The sequence below is a fragment of the Perognathus longimembris genome, chromosome 13 (assembly GCF_023159225.1).
Source record: "Perognathus longimembris pacificus isolate PPM17 chromosome 13, ASM2315922v1, whole genome shotgun sequence".
NCBI classification, from domain to species: Eukaryota; Metazoa; Chordata; class Mammalia; order Rodentia; family Heteromyidae; genus Perognathus; species Perognathus longimembris.
Window position 1 is genome coordinate 38,593,098 of NC_063173.1, and position 20,210 is coordinate 38,613,307.

The window sequence follows — 20,210 nt, forward strand, 5'->3', positions numbered from 1 at the left end:
GGGTTCTGGGAATATTGAGCCAGGAACTATGGATGAAAACCAGAATACATGTGATTTCACAGAGGGGAAACCAAAAAATAGAATATTAACTTCTACACAAAATATGAATGTGCTGGCAGCACTTATGGCTTTGTTTTGTGAGCATTATCAGAACCTAAGGAGTATCTGGCTCATAGAAAGCAATCAAATATAATTAAGTGAATGAATAAGTAATGAATTAAAAGCCCACACTAAAACTCCTTGGTCTGAACTCTTACCCTAACTTATCAGAAAGATGCTGACTCAAGGATTTTCTAGGTGGTTCCTTCTAGTTTATATGTCTTTCCTAAACTAGCCACTAGATTCTTCAGTTTCTCTCCTGTAATGTCTTGTCATCATAGATTAAATGACAAGTAAAGCAACATATAACTTTAAAACGTTTTTTTTGGAAAAAGCAATACTTTAAAGGACATTCTAGAGGGAATAAGTTGCCTATATATACCCAAGCTCACTATATTTTCTTTTTAGCTATGTCATCCCAAACAAACTTTTCTATTCATGGATGGGATTATAACTTGAAACAGACTGTTGAGAAAACAATTTCACTCTACATAGAAAAAATATTTTGATTCCTTCCTTCAACCATATACAAAGGTGACCTGAAAATTGTATTAAATAAGAAAATGAAAGCCACAAAGATAAAAGAATGTTTTGGAGTATGTACTTAGAATCTTGGGATGGAGAGGAGCTTCTTAATAGATTTGACTATATCCATTCATAACTCTTTTTTCAAAATTGACCATATTATCTAGGCACTAGTGGCTTATACCTATATTCATAGTTATTCAATAGGCTGCGATCTAAATACCATAGTTTGAAGCAAGCTTTGGCAATAAAGTGTGTGAGACTCTTAAGTCCAATTAACCAACACAAAGCCAAAAGTGGAGTCATAGCTCAAGTGGTAGAGCACTAGCCTTGAGCAAAAAAACTGAGGGACAGCACTAGGCCTTGAGCTCAAGCCCCAGTTCTAGCACAACAACCACAACAGCAACAGCAAAAGAGACCCTCTTATAGAAAATGTTAATTGGCAGGGCATAGATTGGTAGAAAATAAGTAAGCAAAATTTATGATGTGACTATGTGTATAACAAGAGTATAAAGAGATATTCTTCCTTGCTAATAGTCCAGGAGACAACACAAATAATATTACAATGAACTGTTACTATATCCCTCAGATTGGCAAAAATTCAGCAAGTTAGATAATACCAAATGTTTTTAAGGAATAGTTATCCAAGATTTTAAGAATTCAACAATTTTGTGTGTATGTGTATGTGTGTGTGTGTATGTGTGTGTGAGAGAGACAGAAATAATTTTTCAGTTATTTTATGCAAAAGTCAAATCCATAAACAAAATAATAGAATACTTTAGAAGGATACATATATACACAAGGACATTTATCCAACATATTAGAGTTTCTGTAGAAAGAAACTGGAAGTAGAGTTTGTAGAATAGGAGTAGAGTTTGGAGACAAAGAACAAACAAAATAAAATGAAATAAAAGAAGAACGATGTCTTGCTTGGACTAAGAACAGTTCAGGATCTGAGTAGTATGATTAACTAGTCTATCTTCACCAACGTTCCAAAATAAATAAATAAACACAGAGAACATGCCTCAGGGAGACTTCCCTCATAATCCCTGATTTATAAGGACAGTGCACTAACCGCTAGTATACAAAGTCTATAATTAGTTCCAGTCCCAAGGAGTCTGCTTTTCCAACTGGAGAAATGGAAGGCAAATTTAAGGACTTTTCTCATTCCCAAAGAGTGCTGATCCTACAGATGATTAACTACTTTCATTCCTTGCAGCCCACTCAGATAAAAGCTAAGCAAGACCACCCCTAAGAAAGCATTTCCAAGCAGATGAGTTTGAAAAAAAAATCATTTTAGGGCTGGGGATATAGCCTAGTGGCAAGAGTGCCTGCCTCGGATACACGAGGCCCTAGGTTCGATTCCCCAGCACCACATATACAGAAAACGGCCAGAAGCGGCGCTGTGGCTCAAGTGGCAGAGTGCTAGCCTTGAGCGGGAAGAAGCCAGGGACAGTGCTCAGGCCCTGAGTCCAAGGCCAGGACTGGCCAAAAAAAAAAAAAAAAAAAAAAAAAAAATCATTTTAACAAAAAGAATTCATATCACCCAGGAGTTAGGAAGCTGGCTTGAAGACTAGGGAGGAAATCAGAGATGAACTCACAATTGGCTGAATGTTCTTTTAGATCATTCTCTTGTCCTGCAGTTATCACACAGTTAAGTTGGAGGCACCCATTAGCAGAGAATGTTTAAAAGAATGCTAAAATAAATACGAGGGAAATCCTTTCAGTTCTTGCAATGAATGAAATGATGATCACAAAAACAATATATTGTTTAGGAAATAACATACTAAATGAATGCTGAGAAACCATCTTGAGCATGGCTCCCCTGGAGTTCTTTGCAGATGTTTATTTTGCAAGGAGAAAGTGTTTAGAACATTATAATATCACCAAGCAATGAACCATTCACTTGTAAGCACTGAATGAAGTGAAAAACATTCAGAAGAATGTTGAGTCAAGGATTTATTTTGTATGTCTAGCTACAATTTCTGTGGAGCAGTCAGGCCCATCTTACAGACTTCATTCTTTATATTTTGGCAGGGCTAGGATGGGCTAGAAAATAGCATATCTCACCACACTGACATAATATGCTCAGATGTTAGCTAATATAATTTAACAGCGTGAGATGAGATGTAGGTGATCTTGGGCTCGTTGGGGAATATGAAATCAATCACTGGAGTGACAGCCTAATTACAGAAGAATAGAACCAGCTTAGGGGGTGTGTATACCTTCCCTACAGCAGTGGACTTTGAAATCCCATTCTGTTCTCTTTCCAAATTCTAAAGTTTTTCTGAAATTAATTGTACTATGTTATGAAATGTTAGGAAACTCAGCTCTTCTATTTGGAACAGGTAAAGGAAAGAGAAATGGATTTCACAGCTGGAAGGAAACGATGAGTAACATTACTAGGAAACAGCTTGGAAATTTGAGATATCACTCATTTGTCCCAGAGAGGAATATGATAAGGCAGAGGTGGATAGGAATCTGAATCCTATATCAGTTACCTTCTGGCTGGGTAAACTCTAATTAAAGTTTCATCATCTCTCTGAACTTTGTTTCTTTATTTATATAAAGAATTCGAGTGTTTAAAGTCATAAGAGCTAACTAACAGTCATATAAAAGGAGACACTTGATATTTAATAATACACCATTTGTTTCGGCGAGTCCCCAAGGCATTCACAAGACATTCATGGCTCCAAATTATCCTGTTGTCCCTTTCTATTGTCTGCTGAGCATCTTCAAGATGCCTTATAGTGGTTGCTAACCAGTGAGAGCAATACCAACACCAAAGGCATTGATCACCCCCAAGGTAACTCAAGGTTTTGGAGTAATTTGTTATGCAACAATAGGCCACTAATACAGATTTTATTACAGAATTTGATTCTTCCATAACAAAAATTTGAAATGCTAGAATGGCTTTGGAATGGTTCAAGATCATGGTAGTAGAAGATTGGAGTCGTGAAGAGACTGTAGAATCCTGGTGGTCTTCAAAAAGTGTATATGTGAGAAAAAAATGTAATGGGGAAATGGAAGAAAAGGGTAATTGTTATGTAGATATGTGGAAGTAGAAAACAAGTCCAATCAACTGGGTGTTGTAGCTGAAGGTATTTTCTGCTACAGTTTTAAAGGTTACAGCTGGTATCTTCTTGCCAGTTAGAGCAAAAATGTAAACAACAACAACAACAACAAAACCAAAAAAACATATAAAGGAAGAACTTTTTTAAAAAAGAAGAAAGTATACAGAACTTGCTAGTTTTGAAATATCCCAGCTTTTCCAGGTATGATATATTATTAGCATAAGCAATGATTTATCTCTTCATCAAATGATGAAGTAACAATTAGCTGTAAGACTGTGTTTTTAGACTTTCAAAAGGTCCAGAGCAGTGACTTTGGAGAATCATTCAGACAAAAAACAGAGATTTAAGGATACTTTAGGATGTTGTACCTCATCATACTCAGCAAGACTCTCCATAGTAGAGAAAGGCTTACCTTCAAGAGATTTGTCGGTATGAATCTTTTTCCAACACAGAGTCCAATTAGATTTATAGAAGATTTACAAGGTGCAAACACAATTACATTGGCAAAAATGCTGCCATCTTGGACTGAGAGAGTACAAAATGAAAAGCGGTCTTTGTAGCCTCTAAATTCTACTGGCAGAAGCAAACCGGCTACTTTTAATGGAAAATTAAAGTGGACTGAGAGAATGTAAGCAAGAGCCTAACAGGTAAAGTCAAGAACCACAGAGAGTCATTCCCAGCTAGAAGTAGGTATGAAACCGCATCAAAGAAATTCCAATATGGATGCAATGGGATTTAAAGATTCTACTAGTAACTCTCCCAAGCCTCCTCTTACCTCAGTTCTGTCTGTCTGTTCCAGTTATCCTAAATCTGTCCCATCATTGTAGTTTGAGAGAATGAGAAACACAGATATTAAGACGGAGAGTGTCTATAGCTGAAAAACTATGCTTCAATTTTATATCTAGGATATCCATCCATACCTGGACTCAACTTAGATGATAAGAGTAACATTTGGGGGGGGGCAGCAAGAAAAAAATAAGAATATTTTGCATTTGGGAGATACATGAATCATTAAAGACCGTCTCAGTGGCCCCCATGTGCTGATATGTGCCTGTCCTTATTATATATACAATTCACTAGGCACATTAAATTTCCTTTACGTAGTATGCGTGTCCTTATGAATAGATTTGCTTTCTGTTATTAATGGTCTATGCTGGAAATGATGATTCATGGTTTCTGAGCTTAGGTTAGGGTGTATCTTCCATCTTACCCTCTCTTGGATTTCTTAGTTGGGGAGAAGGCAACAGTTACTGTGCTTGCTAGGATAATCAAGCAGCTCTATAGAAAGGAGTTAGGAGGTGAGGCCTCCACCCAATAGTGACCAGTGTGAACCATCTTGGATGCAAATTCTACATTTGTAGGTTAGCTTTTAAATGATTGCTGTGCAGCAAATATCTTTACTGAAATCACTTGACAGACCCTAAACCAGACTCACCCAGTTAAGCTAGTATGAGGTCCCTGGCTCACAGAAACCGTATGAGATAACAGGTGTCCATTATTGTATGATGTTATACATTTGAGGTAATGGGATCTATGCAGTCAGACTACTGCTAACAATGGTGCTATCTCTGATGCTTTCAAAGTCTTTGACTCCTGGATAATCAGATGGCTCTGATTACTGAGGAGGGAAATACAGAATATCACCTTGTTAAATCTGCCACACTCTATCAACAGAACTTTAAAAAGTCCACATTTGGTTCTGTTTGTAAGACCCTGTCTCCACAGAAGGCTCAAGGAAGAATAAAGTGTCAGATACTGAACCCCACACAATTACATTTTAATTTTATTGGGTTAAAATGAAGAAGAAACAGTAATGATAATGATGATAACAGCAGTACTCTGTCTCCCCCCCCGCCCGCCCCGCCCAAGGCCCTGGACCTAAAAATGTTTTTTTATTTCTTTCAAGGTGCTGAGAATTGAGCCCTGGAACTCAGGGCCTCATTCATGCTAGGCAAGTGCTCTATTACTGAACCACACCCTCGGCTGTTTCTCAATTTTATTTTGAGACAGGGTCTGTCTAAATTGCTCAGGCTGAACTCAAACTCCTATGTAGCTCAACTTATGATCTTCCTACCTCAGCTTCCTGAATACAGGCACTCACAACCATGCCCAACCAAAAACGTCCTTTCAAGACATTAAAACATGTTTTCTTTAATAAAACAATTCCTAGAAGTGATAACATTACATTTGTAAAGAGTAAGTTGTTTTCCTTCTAGGCTTGAGGAAGAAAATGGAAATCACAAAACAAGGAAGAGTATTTACTAATTCTGTGTACTAATATTGGTACTTGAGATTGGTAGATTTTCTTTATTTCTTTTTTTTTTCAGAATGTTGCACCAATGTTTGTTTCACATGAAGGCTCAGAAATAACAGAAATGTGTGTGGGATTGGAATAACAAAACCTAAGTTCTGGGGTTAAAAACAAAAGGCTCCTAAAAAAATAAATAACAAATGCTGAACAAACATTAAGCACCATTATCCACGGAAATCCTAGCTTAAAGTTATCTAAAGAAATCAATAGGCACAGTTCATTCCCTTCCATTATTTTTAACCACACCTGAGTTTCTGCCCTTACTAGATCAAAATGTCCTTTTTTCTCCTCTCCTAATATTAAACAAAAGCTTTTCTTTGAATGGACAGGCCTCTACAGTCCATACAGATGGGGAGATGCATACATTGTCAACAAAGAGCCCAAATGTCCTATGTGTTTTCAAGTTTTCTCCAAAGGACCATTGTGAACCCTAAATATAATTTGTGCAAAAACTGAAAAACTTACTGAACAATCTACATTGTAAGCACTTTTTCATTTAATCCAAAAACAACCCCACAATGTAGGTATCATTACCTCTACTTCACTTAGATTTTTTTTCAAGTGGAAAATAGAATGGTGAATTAACTAATCCATGGTGGCATTTGGCACTTTAGTACAATTTAATATATACTATCATCTTCTTGTCTCTTGGAGCCCAATCTGAGTCTAGAGGGACTGCTTACACAAAAGAGCTGGGAACTTTTTCTGAACAAATAACTCTCTCTCCACTTAGCTTCAGCTGACAAAGCTTTCAGAAAAAGGCCCTGGGCCTCAGAGGTTCTGAGTCCCTAGGAGTCAGGAAATACAAACAGACATGGAAAACAAAGCATAGTATACCTTCGGATAGAAAAGATTTGCTTGCTCAACCAGACTCAAAGTCCCTGAGCCCAAAAGAACAAATAGCTCTTCTGAGAGCCCTGCAGAAGTCCTAAGGGGTCAGGGTCAGCTTGGTTACGAATAGGTCCTGGCACCTTGTTGTATATCAAGGACGGTGGTGGGAAGTTTTAGACTCATGAGAAAGACTGAAGTTCACAGGGACTCCAGACTAAAGAGATTAGTAAATCAGGTTGACACCTGCAGGGAGGGAGCCAGGGAGGAAGGGCTGCATCCATGCAAGCATGCATGCAACCATCCATCTCCTCCTTCTTTCAGGGAGGCCGACAGGGCATGCTGCATCCCTCCACCTCTGTGCAGGGATACTGAGGCTAGGGATACCCGAGCTCGGTCCCGCGGGACAGCTAGAAATGGGCCCTTGCCACTTTAAATGACTCAGGAAGTGAAAGGAGGTCGCCTGACTGTGATGGGAAAGTGGAACCGGGGCGGCGCGGGGCCAGCCGCAGCGGCAGCAGCCGCGATCCCGGCGGGCTAGCGGGGAAGGCCGAGCTGCGCGCACGGCGCGGGGGCCGACGGGGCGCGCGGGCGACCGGAAGTGACCGGCGGGGGGGGGGGGGTGGCGGAAACACAGCACTGCGACGCTAGTCGCAGGCCGAGCGGGCGGAAGTGCCTGCGCTCTGGGCTCAGGCCGGGGCTGCCACGGGCCCCTAAGGGCCTGCTTTTGAGTCGTGGCAGCGGCGGCAGGGAGTACGATCCCGCCCAGTCGGGTGTCGATTTCCCCAGAGGACGGAACCCGGGAGCTGGTAACAAGGCCGTGAGGAGGTGGCAGGCGGCGAGGCCCGGGGAAGGCGGCGAGCTCGCAGCGCCCCCCTCCCCCCCAGGCCTCGGCCCGCATCCCGGCGCCCACATGGCCTCCAGAGTGGGCGCGGCCTTGGAAGAGCTGCCTCACGACGGCACGTGTGACGAGTGCGAGCCCGACGAGGCGCCTGGGGCCGAGGAGGTGTGCCGGGAATGCGGTTTCTGTTACTGCCACCGCCATGCCGAGGCGCACAAGCAGAAATTCCTCTCCCATCACCTGGCCGAGTACGTCCATGGCGCTCAGGCCTGGACCTCTCGAGGCCCCGGCGAGGGCGCGGGGAAGGAAGACATCGAGGCCCAAGTGGAGCCCGACAGGGAGATAGAGAGCGAGTCCGAAGGAGCCAGTGAGTCGGAAGAAGAGAGCGAGACTGAGGAAGAGAGCGAAGAGGAGAGCGACGACGAGGAGAGTGAAGAAGACAGCGAGGAAGAGATGGAGGACGAGCAAGAAAGTGAGGCCGAAGAAGACAACCAAGAAGGAGAATCCGAGGCTGAAGGGGAAACTGAGGCAGAAAGTGAATTTGACCCCGAAATCGAAATGGAAGCAGAGAGAGTGGCCAAGAGGAAGTGTCCGGACCATGGGCTCGATTTGAGCACCTATTGCCAGGAAGATAGGCAGCTCATCTGTGTCCTCTGTCCAGTCATTGGGGCGCACCAGGGACACCAGCTCTCCACCCTAGATGAAGCCTTCGAAGAGCTAAGAGTAAGTACCTGGCAATCTGAACTTAGGTCTTGGAGTCAGACACCTGGGTTTCAACTCACATGGCCTTAGCTTGGGTCCAAATTCATGTTCACCATGTCCATCAAAAGCCAGGCTACTCATCTTGTTGGGATAGGTGTTCGTTTATCCTTTTTGATTGGACCCCCTTGACAATCTCATGAAAGCAAACACAGGTACACACGGAATCCAGAATCTAATTTCTGTGCAAGCATCTGAACTATAAAGCCTTTCTTGAAGTCTTCGCCCCTCTTGAGTCTGTCCACATCATCACCATTGCTAAGACAAGCACCTTGATTCAGGGCTCTTGATATAAAAATCTCTGCCTCAAAAACACGGGGAGCTATGATTTTTGCTAAGTGAATTCAAACAGGTATCTCTGGAGGAAAGACCTCCTGAAAGGGAGATTTTGATGACTGGATGTGTGCCTTGAGTTGCTTTTAGATTCTTCATGTTAGAAACTTGGTATAGGAAAGGAAGGTTAAGAGAGGTTCGACCAAGTGGTATGGAGGTTCCCATGCTTTTCTATTTGGACTTTGCTGATCCCCCAGAACAGTGCTTGACAAGTAGCAGGCATAAATTATTTTTTTTAATAAATGAGTTTGCAAGGAATTTGCTCTTATTTCTATTGTAAATGTTTACAATCAGAGAAGCTTTTGGTGTTAACTAGGTCAAGGAAGGTTTATATGATTTGTTCATTAAGTAATGAATACTAGTGAATGTTGTCATATTGGGATGACTTTCACTTCTCTTAAGCAACCATACTATTGCTAGCATTGGGACAACAAATACTATAATGAGTCCCTGTATTGATATTTTCAAATATATATTTTTTAATTGTAAAAATACACATTTAAAGCCAAGCACCTACCAGTGGCTCATACCTCAATTCCTAGGTTTCTTAGGAGGCTGAGATCTGAGGATTGTAGTTCAAAGCCATTTTGGTGAGGAAATTCGTGAGACCTTTTTTTTTTTTTCTCTTTTTTGGCCAGTCATGGTACTTGGACTCAGGGCCTGAGCACTGCCCCCGGCTTCTTTTTGCTCAAGGCACTCTACCATTTGAGCCACAGCGCCACTTCTGGCTTTTTCTAGACATGTGGTGTGGAGGAATCAAACCCAGGGCCTCATGTATACAAGGCAAGCACTCTACCACTAGGCCATATTCCCAGCCTCTTTGTGAGACTTTATATACCTCAGTTAAACACCAGAAAGCACAAAGTGGAGCTGTAGTTCAAGTGGTAAGAGTACTAGCCTTGAGCAAAACAGCTCAGAGACAACATCCAGGCCCTGATTGGTATGTGAAAGAACACACACACATACACACACACACACACACACACACACACACACACCCCACATCCAGAAAGCATGTAAAAGACATGCACTGACAATGATAAAATAAATGCTGATGTAACCTCCCTTCAGACCAAGGAATAGAACATAATTGTCAATATTAACCCCTACCACACCCTTTTCTTCCTCATACATAACTATTATCATGACCTCTGAGCTGAGAGATTTTTGCTTATCTTTATACTTCACCATACACATAATGTATATGTCCCTAAATTTACTTGAACTTGACATTATTGGATTCATATTTTTCAAATCATTCATTCTCTTTAGTTTTGCCTCATTTTTAAAATGTTTTTGAGATTGACCCTTTGGCTGTGGTTTATTTTTATTACTGTATGGAATTCTGTTTTATGGCTATCCCACTAGTTACTCTGTTACAGATGAACATTGGATTTATTCTCAGGTTCTTGAGTTTCTGGATGTTAAAAATAACATATAAACATTTTGGGGCATGTTTTCTGGTACACATGTACCTATATTTAAATGGATGTAAACGTAGGAGTGAAACTGTTGTGTCACATATTGTATAGTGCTAGATATTAACTATTTTCCAAAATGGTTGTACCAGTTGTTGACATCATGAAGAGTAGAGTGCTTATTACTCTGTCTTCACCATCATTTGCTCTTACAGTATTTGAAATTTTTGTCATTTGAATTAGTATCTTCCTGTGATTTTAATTTTTGTTGCTTATGACTGTCTTTTGTATTTCTTCTTGTGAAGTACTCTTAGGTCTTTTGTTCATTTTTCTGTTTAGGTTGTCACTTTTTTCTTAGTAACTTTTAGTTTTTCAAAATATTTTTATTTCTGATTTCTTGATTTTTTTTTTTTTTTTTTTTTTTGGCTAGTCCTGGGCCTTGGACTCAGGGCCTGAGCACCCCTTCTGGCCGTTTTCCATATATGTGGTGCTGGGTAATCGAACCTAGAGCTTCATGTGTAGGAGGCAAGCACTCTTGCCACTAGGCCATATTCCCAGCCCTGATTTCTTGATGTTTATGTGGGTTTTAAGTATTTTCTATTTTTTTAATTTTAGAAATTATGCCTTAAATAGAAGTTCTTGGTTTTAATGTGGTAAAATTTATCAGACCTTTTCCTTATGGTTCAATCCTTTGTCTTGTTCCATTTAGCACTGATTATTTTATTTTATTTTTTTGTTGGGGGGCTTGAACTCTGGGCCTGGGTGCCGCCCCTGAGCTCTTCAGCTCAAGGATAGCGCTCTTTCTTAGTTACCATACTTTTATAACATGTCTTAACATGTAGTAGAGCAGATATTGTTTCTTTTATAAGAGCATTTCTAGCCAGGTGCTGGTGGCTCACGGCTATAATCCTGGCTCACGGCTATATTCCTAGCTACTAAGGAGTCTTGAGATCTGAGGATAGTGGTTTGAAGCCTGCCTGGGCAGGAAAATCCATAAGACTCTTGTCTCCAATAAACTACTCAGAAAAAGCTGGAAGTGACGCTGTGGCTTAAGTGATAGAGAGCTAGCCTTGAGCAAAAGAAGCTCAGTGATAGCACTCCAGTCCAGAATTAAAGTCCCAGGGCCTGAAAAGAAAACGTTTCTGTCAATCTCATTCTTAGATTTCTTAGAATCATATTACAGAAAGCATGTACATGGAAAATTTTTAGGTGTATTTTGGGCATTGTACTGAATTTATACATTCATAGGCAGAATTCATACCATTATAATAGATATCAGATCCATTTATTTAGGCTTTTTTAATGCTGCACAATAAAATTTTATTATTCTGGAGAATTCTATATATCGTGAAATTTACTTTTAGGTACTTTATGATTTCATAAAATTATAAAATGTTTTACATATTTGTTTTCTGATTGATGTAGGAATGATTAACTTACTGCTTTTTTTAAGCTATTTGCTAAATTCTCTTATATATTCTACTAATTCATTTGTAGATTCAATGTACATAATTGATGGTATTTATCTGGGAAGAGGATCAAATCTTTTCTCTAATCTTGTTCTTGTTATTTGCTTTTTCTCAACTATTTTTCCAGATAGGACCTTTAGCATAATGCTGCATAGATGTCATAGTGGATATTTTGGGCTTTTTCCTAAGCTTTGAATAATTTACCACATTTCACAAATAAGTGATATGTTTTATAGCTTATTTATTTATTTGGTGATGCTAGCAGGTTTTAACTCAGTATCTTCTACTTGCTAGACACATGCCCTTATCACTTGAGTAACTCTAGTAACCCTTTTTGTATTGATTACTTTCAAGATAAGATCTTTATGTTTGAGGTTAGAGTCTGCTTATTTATTTATTTATTTTTTTGCCAGTTCTGGTGCTTGAACTCAGGGCCTGAGCACTGTCCCTGGCTTCTTTTTGCTCAAGGCTAGCACTCTGCCACTTGAGCCACAGTGCCACTTCTGGCTTTTTTCTATATATGTGGTACTGAGGAATTGAACCCAGGGCTTCATGTATAGGAGACGAGCATTCTTCCACTAGGCCATATTCCCAGCCTGAGAGTCTGCTTATTTTGATTCAATAAAGATTTCAACTTTAAGGGAATTTCATTGAAGTCTAACTTCAGTTCCCCTCTGGTTTAAAAATAAAAAATTTAAGTGCAGTGCACATTTGCTGTTGGCAAGAGAACATTTTGGATTATTAAAAGTGACACAGTGTGCTGATAACCAAGAGAACATTCTTGTACTGCATTTGTTCAGCAAGTACTGAGCACCAGCTGAGGGTAGGTGGGTGTTTTCTATCATTGTGAATATAAGTGAAGTAAACAGAAGTCCCTATAAGTTCTCCTGGAGCTTACATTTTAATAGAGAGAAATAGAGAACAAATAAGCAAATACACATACAATAAGCTGGGTGTAAGTGACTCACACCCATGAGCCTTATGCCGCCCAGAAGACTGAAATCTGAAGATCTGAACTCAGCTCAAGCAGACAAATTTACAAGATTCTTATTTCCACTTAACTATCAAAAAGCTGCGAGTGGAGATGTGGTTTAATTTGTAGAGTGCCAGCCATGAGTGAACAAGTCAATGACAGCTCAAGGCCCTCAGTTCAAGCCCCAATAACACACACATGCACAAACATATACAGATTTTTTAAATTATGCAAACTGTTGGGATTAGAAAGAAAACAAGAAATAGCTTTACAGCTTTTTGACCTTGGAAAAGTTTTGTCACCACTTGAACATATTTCTGTATTTTCAAAATGGGTGGTGTAATAAACAATGAAATAAAGGCAAGATGCTGGTGTCTCATGACTATAATCCTGGTTACATGGGAGTCTTAGATTAAGATTTCAGATCAAGGCCAGCCAGCAGAAAAATCCATGTGAGACTCCTGTCTCAACAGAAGATGTTGGATGTGATAGCTTGTAGGTATCATCCTAGCTACAGTGGGAAGCCTAATTTGTGTATTGTGGTCCAGGCACATGCCTAGGCAGGAAGCAAGAATCTACCTCCTACCTCCCCTACCTCAAATCTAAACAGCACAGAAAAGGATGAAGTTATGGCTCAGTGGTAGAGCACTTGCCTAGCAGTGCAAACTTCAAACCCTGGTATCCACGCTCCCCCTCCCCTAAAAGAAACAAAATGGGATTTTTATGAAAATGAACTGGCTTAGTTATTACTTTAGTACTTAACACATTGTTAGTACTCTGTTAAGTTTTTCTTATTATTTAGTATGAAGTCTAATTAAATATATAAGCTTAGAGTTGAGGAGAATTTATACAGTTTGTTTCACTATTCCAATGCCAACCCAGTCTGTAAATGCCTGGTATAAATGGTAAAAGGCCAAGTTGTTGCCAGGGTCTGCTAACACTTGGAAAAAAGGGACTGGTCTCAACACTTAGTTACCAAAGCTTTTTTTTCTGCTGTTCTCTCCTTTTTCTCCTGGACCTTGCTATGCTACAATCCAACATCATTGAAGATGGTCTCTGGAGGGTTTTGTGGGTTCAAAATTGATTTAAGCCTGGGCTCTAGATTTACCATAGAAAAGTATTTACACAGCAAATTTAAGGCCTTTCATCTGGGTCATGACTTCTTATCTCCATATATGGGTTTCTTTTGCTCTAATTCTTGGCCTTGAAAATGGGTCATTTGGTCTGATAATGGATCTTTATCTGGTTTTATCTGATAATGTTTTTTTAAATCTTTTATTTAGATTTACTCATATAAAAGTTTTTTGTTTCCAAAGGAACTTATGTTCAGAATTACAATTACTGACTTTTTTTGTTGAATAATAAAAGTACAGTTAGATAGAATCAGTATTCTTGACAAGTAGTTCATAAAATTGTTTTGAATATAACCTACTATAGAGGAAATATTTTTTAATTATTACTTTATACACACCCCTGTACCCCTTCATATAACTCAAAGAACTATTTACTTGACCGTATATGTAATTTCTGTTCAATTTTGGTTTAAAAAAACAGTGCTAAATTGCTTGTGCAGCACATTATGGTCATATCCTGTGGTTTAACAACATTTACTAGTTCACTCTAGAAGAAAAGGTGTAGTCTTGTTGGCAGCATGACTCAAGTGGTAGAGTGTCATGCGAGGTCCTGAGTTCAAATCCCTTAAAGAGTGAAAAAAAGTTATTGCCCATGGCATTTTAGGAGTTCTTAAAATGGCCGTTGTATGGACAGATGTATTTACAGAATATAACTCAGAACATCTGTGACTCTAGAGGGGCTACCTGTAGAGTTATGCTATAGTGGCTCCATAGTAGTTGATGGCTCTGGCTCTTAGCTAATGTATAGCAGCTCTGGTAAGGAGATAGTTGCAGAATGCTATAATGTGTTTGTATTTTTATTATTTTCTGACAGGGTATAAGACATATATCCTGATGAAGACTATAAAGCATTGGCTGGCTACATGGTAGTTCTATATAAAGTTTGTTTCTTTTATTTATTTTTGCTGGTCTCAGGCTTGAATTCAGGGCCTGGGCACTGTCCCTGAGCCTCTTTGTGCCCAAGGCTAGTGCTCTGCCACTGAACCACAGCACCACTTGTAGCATTTTCTGAGTAATTTATTGGAGATAAGAGTCTCACACAGGGCTGGGAATATGGCCTAGTGGCAAGAGTGCTTGCCTCGTGTACATGAGGCCCTGGGTTCGATTCCTCAGCACCACATATACAGAAAATGGCCAGAAATGGCGCTGTGGCTCAAGTGTCAGAGTGCTAGCCTTGAGCAAAAAAGAAGCCAGGGACAGTGCTCAGGCCCTGAGTTCACGGCCTAGGACTGGCCAAAAAAAACAAAACAAAACAAAAAGAGTCTCACAGACTTTTCTGCCAGGGCTGGCTTCAAACTGCCATCCTCAGATCTCAGCTTCTTGGGTAATTAGGATTACAGGCATGAGCCTTCAGCTTATTTGTTTTGGATAAATAATAATTACCTGAGGTAAAGGGGAAAGTTGGATCTACCCCTAAATGTTTCTCTGGGAAGGCTATGATAGGCATGTAGTTGGAGATACCCATTTTAGGCTAATCTTCAAAATGACCTTTCTTAATCTGTACTGTCCTGATGAAAAGGACAGTGCCCTAGATTTCTGGAGTCAGCCCTCTCAGTAGGATTGTTTTTTTGGATGGTGATATTTACTATGAAAACAATGAACCTTGGTAATTAAGTGAGAATATAGCTGAATATTGAAGTTTTTACCTCAGTTGACTTTGAAGCTTATGAACTTGAGTCCTGGCTCTTATACTAGTGTCATGATAATTCAGTCAACATCTCTGAATCTTGGGTTTCTTAATATGGATGTAATAATTTTCTCCTGAATGGGTTATGGTAAGGATAAGCAGGATCTTAGATGTAAAAAGCTTATTAGCACAGAGCCTGAAATGTAAAGTAGCTCTCAGCAATTGGTGGTTCTTATTCATATTAACTTGTAGAGAGCTATCTAAGACTCTATTCTGAATTCAATTCTAGACAAGTTAGTCTGGCAGCAGTTGCTGCTCTGGACACCAAGTTTTCTTTGGGGTGAAAACTGTTCAGCCCCCTCTCCTTCTGCTCCTTCTGTCTGCTTTAATCCGTTGAATTGATAGGCTGGTGAGAAATTAGTCTTCAGAGACGAGTCTCCTGTATATTTCAGTGTCCTGCTGGTGTCTATGCATTAGCTAACCAAAACACAGCTGGTAAGTCTAATTTTAGGTTCACAAGTTTTCTAGCTGTCTTGTTTAGATTCTGTTTTACATTCTGAACTGTGGGAAATTTTTATAGAAGCCAAGGGACTGTGGGGCAACTTAGTCTTATATTGCTGGTTAGAAAGTAACCTCCAGTAGGCAGTCATGGAGAGAGATATAAGGGTAAATTCATATAGATCCCCCATTCTTCTCTTTTCAGCATTTTGGTCTATGTGAACCTGTATTAACTGGTAGATTCTAATCTACTAGTTTCGTGTGTAAATAATTAAAAATGCTAACCATTGGCTGAGATTAATAAAATTAATAGAGACTAGGAACTTTTGTCTGTTGTTAAAATTTTAGACTCTCTGATATAAGAAGATCCTGTCATTTGTTGAGTTACTTGAGGCCAGGTACATTTCTTATATTATTTCATTTAATCCTCACTACAATGCATTATTATGTTTCTCATTTTACAGATAAGGAAACCAGTATCAAAGGGGTTGGATTTTGCTGAGGGGTTAGCCAGCTATTAAGTGGAAGTACTGGGATTTGAATTTAAGTTTGACATCAAACTATAGTCTAGCATCTTGTTTTACTTGTACTTTTAGTCATTTCCACTCACATTTAAGCTTTATGAGTTGTACTAACATATTCTTCTGACATTTATCCTCTATTATTGTATTTAAAAAATAAGTATTCCAAAGTCTCTGAAGAATTCTTCCAGAATGTCATCTATAGACTAGTTTTCTTTCTTTCTTTCTTTCTTTTTTTTTTGGTTGGTTGTAGCATTTGGGATTTGAACTCAGGGCTTGGGTGCTGTCCCTGAGCTTTTTCACTCAAGGCTAGTGCACTACCACTTTGAGCCACATTGCTACTTCCAGTTTTTTGGTGGCTAATTGGAGGCCCGGGCTGGTTTTGTTTGTTTTGTTTTTTGCCAGTCCTGGGGCTTGAACTCAGTGCCTGAGCACTGTCCCTGGCTTCTTTTTGCTCAAGGCCAGCACTCTACCACTTGAGCCACAGTGCCACTTCTGGCTTTTTCTCTCTATATATGGTACTGAGAAATCGAACCCTGTCGGGGTCTTTAGCCACCCTGAGCTCCCCTGACCCGTAGGAGAGACAGGGAAGGCATGCCCCGACCGGACGAGCCAAGAAAGGAAAGGGTGGACAGACTGCCCATACCCAGCCCTCCCTCACTGGAGGACAATCAGACAGTCTGGGAGACAAGTCAGCGCAAGTTCTCGTTTTTTGGGGAAGTACGTTCCACTAATATAAGGCATAGGAGCTAATCAGGTCTAAGATCGGCAGGAAGGGGAGGCATGACCTGTCCATCAAGGGCAGAAGAGCCGGGGTGTCACAGCCCACAGAACCACCTCAGGGTTATAACCAAAGACACTTGTAGCAGCTGCACATTGTTGTTAGGCGCTGCCGCCATCTTAGCCACATGTGGCCCCAAAACTGAGAAACAGGCGGGGCCAGCTAGTTGACTTCCAGGTGTGCCCCACAGAACCCAGGGCTTCATGTATGTGAGGCAAGCACTTTACCATTAGGCCATATTCCAAGACCCCTGGGCTGGTTTTGAACCATGATCCTTGATCCTCAGATCTTAGCCTCTGAGTAGCTAGGATTACAGGCATGAGCCACCAGTGCCCTGCTTATAGACTAGTATTGAGCAAATGGCCTTTTTCAATTCTGTTCAGCACTTCTTTAGCTTAGTACTTGACATTTATTAGTCACTCTGTACTTAACCATGATAACAACAATGCTAACTGAAATATAATGAGAAAAAAATAAAATGTGTTACCTTCTGTGCTATAAACTTTCTGTACATTATTTCATTTTTTACATAATCTTGAAGTAGGATATTTATTAAGATAAAAATTATTTGAAGTTAATGGAAATTACTTTTTATCTTCATTCAATATATATTTACTGAAAGGTTGAAATTAATCAAGAGGAGTATTTTTGACAATATGGAACCTAACAATGTTCTTTCAACAAAACACTAGTAAACAAGATAAATAATAAATAATATTTCAGATAATGGTAGAGGCTGTGAATAAACAAGCTAAGGAGAGAGATAGGGAGTGACTATGAAGAAAGAATGAGGAGAAGAAGACTGTTCAACATATGAGAAGGACTGTTGAGATAATGACCTGGCTGTTAGAGGCCCCAGCATGAAGATATAGGAACATAGTAGTTCAAGTAGGAGAGTAATGAGTGGCAACGCCCTAAGATGAGATGAGCCTAACAAGGTAGTAGACATTACCACCATGAAGTATAATGACTGAAAGATGGTTGGGAAGTATTGAGGAATTGAGGTCAGGTTTCAAGTAGGCCATGATAAGGATTTTGAGTGGCCTTACACTAATTAAGCAAGACAATGAATGATCTGATTTGTATTTCCTAAAACTTCACAAAGTTTCTTTGTGGTGACTATAGAATATCAATAATAGGAACAGTACTGGTATTTGCTGTCCTCAAGGAATAGTGGAAATAGTGAAGAAAAGTTGGATATGGCATATATTTTGCTTTGATTCAAAAGACCTGGTAATTTTCTCAGGCACAAGAATGCTTTTGGCTTTGTACAAGATTGCCAGCCTAGGGACAGGATTTGAGTTGGGAATTGAAGTAATATGAAGAAGGTGGTAAAAACTTTCACTTGTGAGGAGGTGCTACTAAAATGTAGTTGCATTTCCTTTGTCAAAACTTTTCTTTAGTAATGATGTTTCTTTATTAGTATATCTGCATCAGATCCTTTCCCACTCTCAGTTCTCCTGCCTCAACCTCTCAACTGACTGTTGAGATTATATGCATGCACCACTATGCCTGCCTTGAGATGCTGTTTTTGTTTTTATTTTTTTGAGGGATGGTCTCAATACAAGGCTGGTGGGATAGGGGAAAAAAAACAACTCTTAACAGTCAGTTAGGCTGTACTCATTTAAAAACTTATTTATAATATAGGATTCATTATTTAGGAGCCAGTTTACGGTATTTATGTAGTTTAAATTTGCTTTTGTGTAGCACGAGTTTTCTTTTGTATTACTGATAACAGAATAGAATGATGTATAAAATCAAAGTGACTGATTGTCAAGAAAAATTTCCTGTTCTAATGAATCTTTGGGGAGGACAACGTTCTACATACTTTATTGCCCAGGTCCCATTTTAAAAGGATTGAATAAATTCTGTTATTTCTTGTTTGGGGGTAACTGGAATGATATAACAGATTTTCTTTATTTTTTAAAATTTTTGGTTCTGGTCTTGAGGTTTGAACTCAGGGCCTGCTAGGCACTGTCCTAAACTGTTTTTGCTCAAGACTAGTGTTCTACTACTCCACAGACACAGTTCCGCTTCTGGCTTTTTGGTGGTTAATTGGAGATAAGAATCTCCAATCTTTCCTGTCCAGGGTGGTTTCACATCATAATTCTCAGATCTCAGCCTCCTTTGTTGCTAGGATTACAGGCATGAGTCACCAGTGCCTGGCTTCATAACAGATATCTATGCCCTTTTGAAGAAAGATACTCCTACTTTCGGGATATTCTAGAACATGGAACTGTTGAAATAGGAAATTTAGAAAATATTTTAGAGTTGCTTCTAGGGGTAGGGACTTCAGTTGTCTATAAGGACTGGTAGGTAACATAAATGAGAAAAGTAAGTCTATGTAACTGGAGAGAGAGAGAGAGACCTTGTTTTATATAAAGTAGGTAACTGCCATTTAATCAGCTCATTCTTGCTATGTGGGAATGTGAGCTTAATGTACCTTTCAGGTTTTCAAAAAAGAAACAAAATCTTTATTATGGTATCATATCTCCTGATTTTTAAATGTTGGGAGCTCATTTAAAATTCCTAGTGTGATGTGTGGGATAACACTAGAAGCAGAAGAAAATAGTTCTTTCTATAGGCTATAGACTGAATTTGTAGCTTGTGATCTGGCTAGTCTTCTTCATTTAGAGAGAGAGAGGGAGGGAGGGAGAGAGAGAGAGAGAGAGAGAGAGAGAGAGAGAGAGAGAGAGAGAGAGAGAGAGACCTACCTAAGCACACCAGTTAGTGGTAGAGCTAGGAATAGAACAAGTCTCCATTTTCTTTGTGTAGTGCATGTTAAACTAGGAAAGTTAAACTTTTTAGGCAGTCTGAGGAAAGGTGATATCTATGTAGAAAATAGCATGTATAATGCAAGTTTTGTATATGTCTGGGGGATTTCAAGTCACCTGAAATACACATGTGAATACTAGATAGAGAACCCTCTCTTAGACTTGCTGACTCATATTTGCAATATAAAAACACCACCCACCCCCCCTTATTCATAGGTAGGTAGACTGATGAGAAAAGACTTTGAA

The 20,210-nt window shown here is 39.5% G+C and overlaps 1 protein-coding gene across 2 annotated transcripts in view; it reads left to right on the plus strand.

Annotated features, from left to right (window-relative positions):
- The first annotated feature begins 7,444 nt into the window (after positions 1 to 7,444).
- The window catches only part of Trim44 (tripartite motif containing 44), a 109,987-nt gene continuing 97,221 nt past the window's right edge, over positions 7,445 to 20,210 (plus strand). The window contains exon 1 of one of the 2 annotated variants that reach the window (XM_048361495.1): positions 7,445 to 8,401. In XM_048361495.1, coding sequence (XP_048217452.1) covers positions 7,751 to 8,401 — 651 coding nt within the window. In that variant the 5' untranslated portion in view covers positions 7,445 to 7,750. The remainder of the gene's footprint in view (positions 8,402 to 20,210) is intronic. The other variant, XM_048361496.1, reaches the window with a different exon arrangement.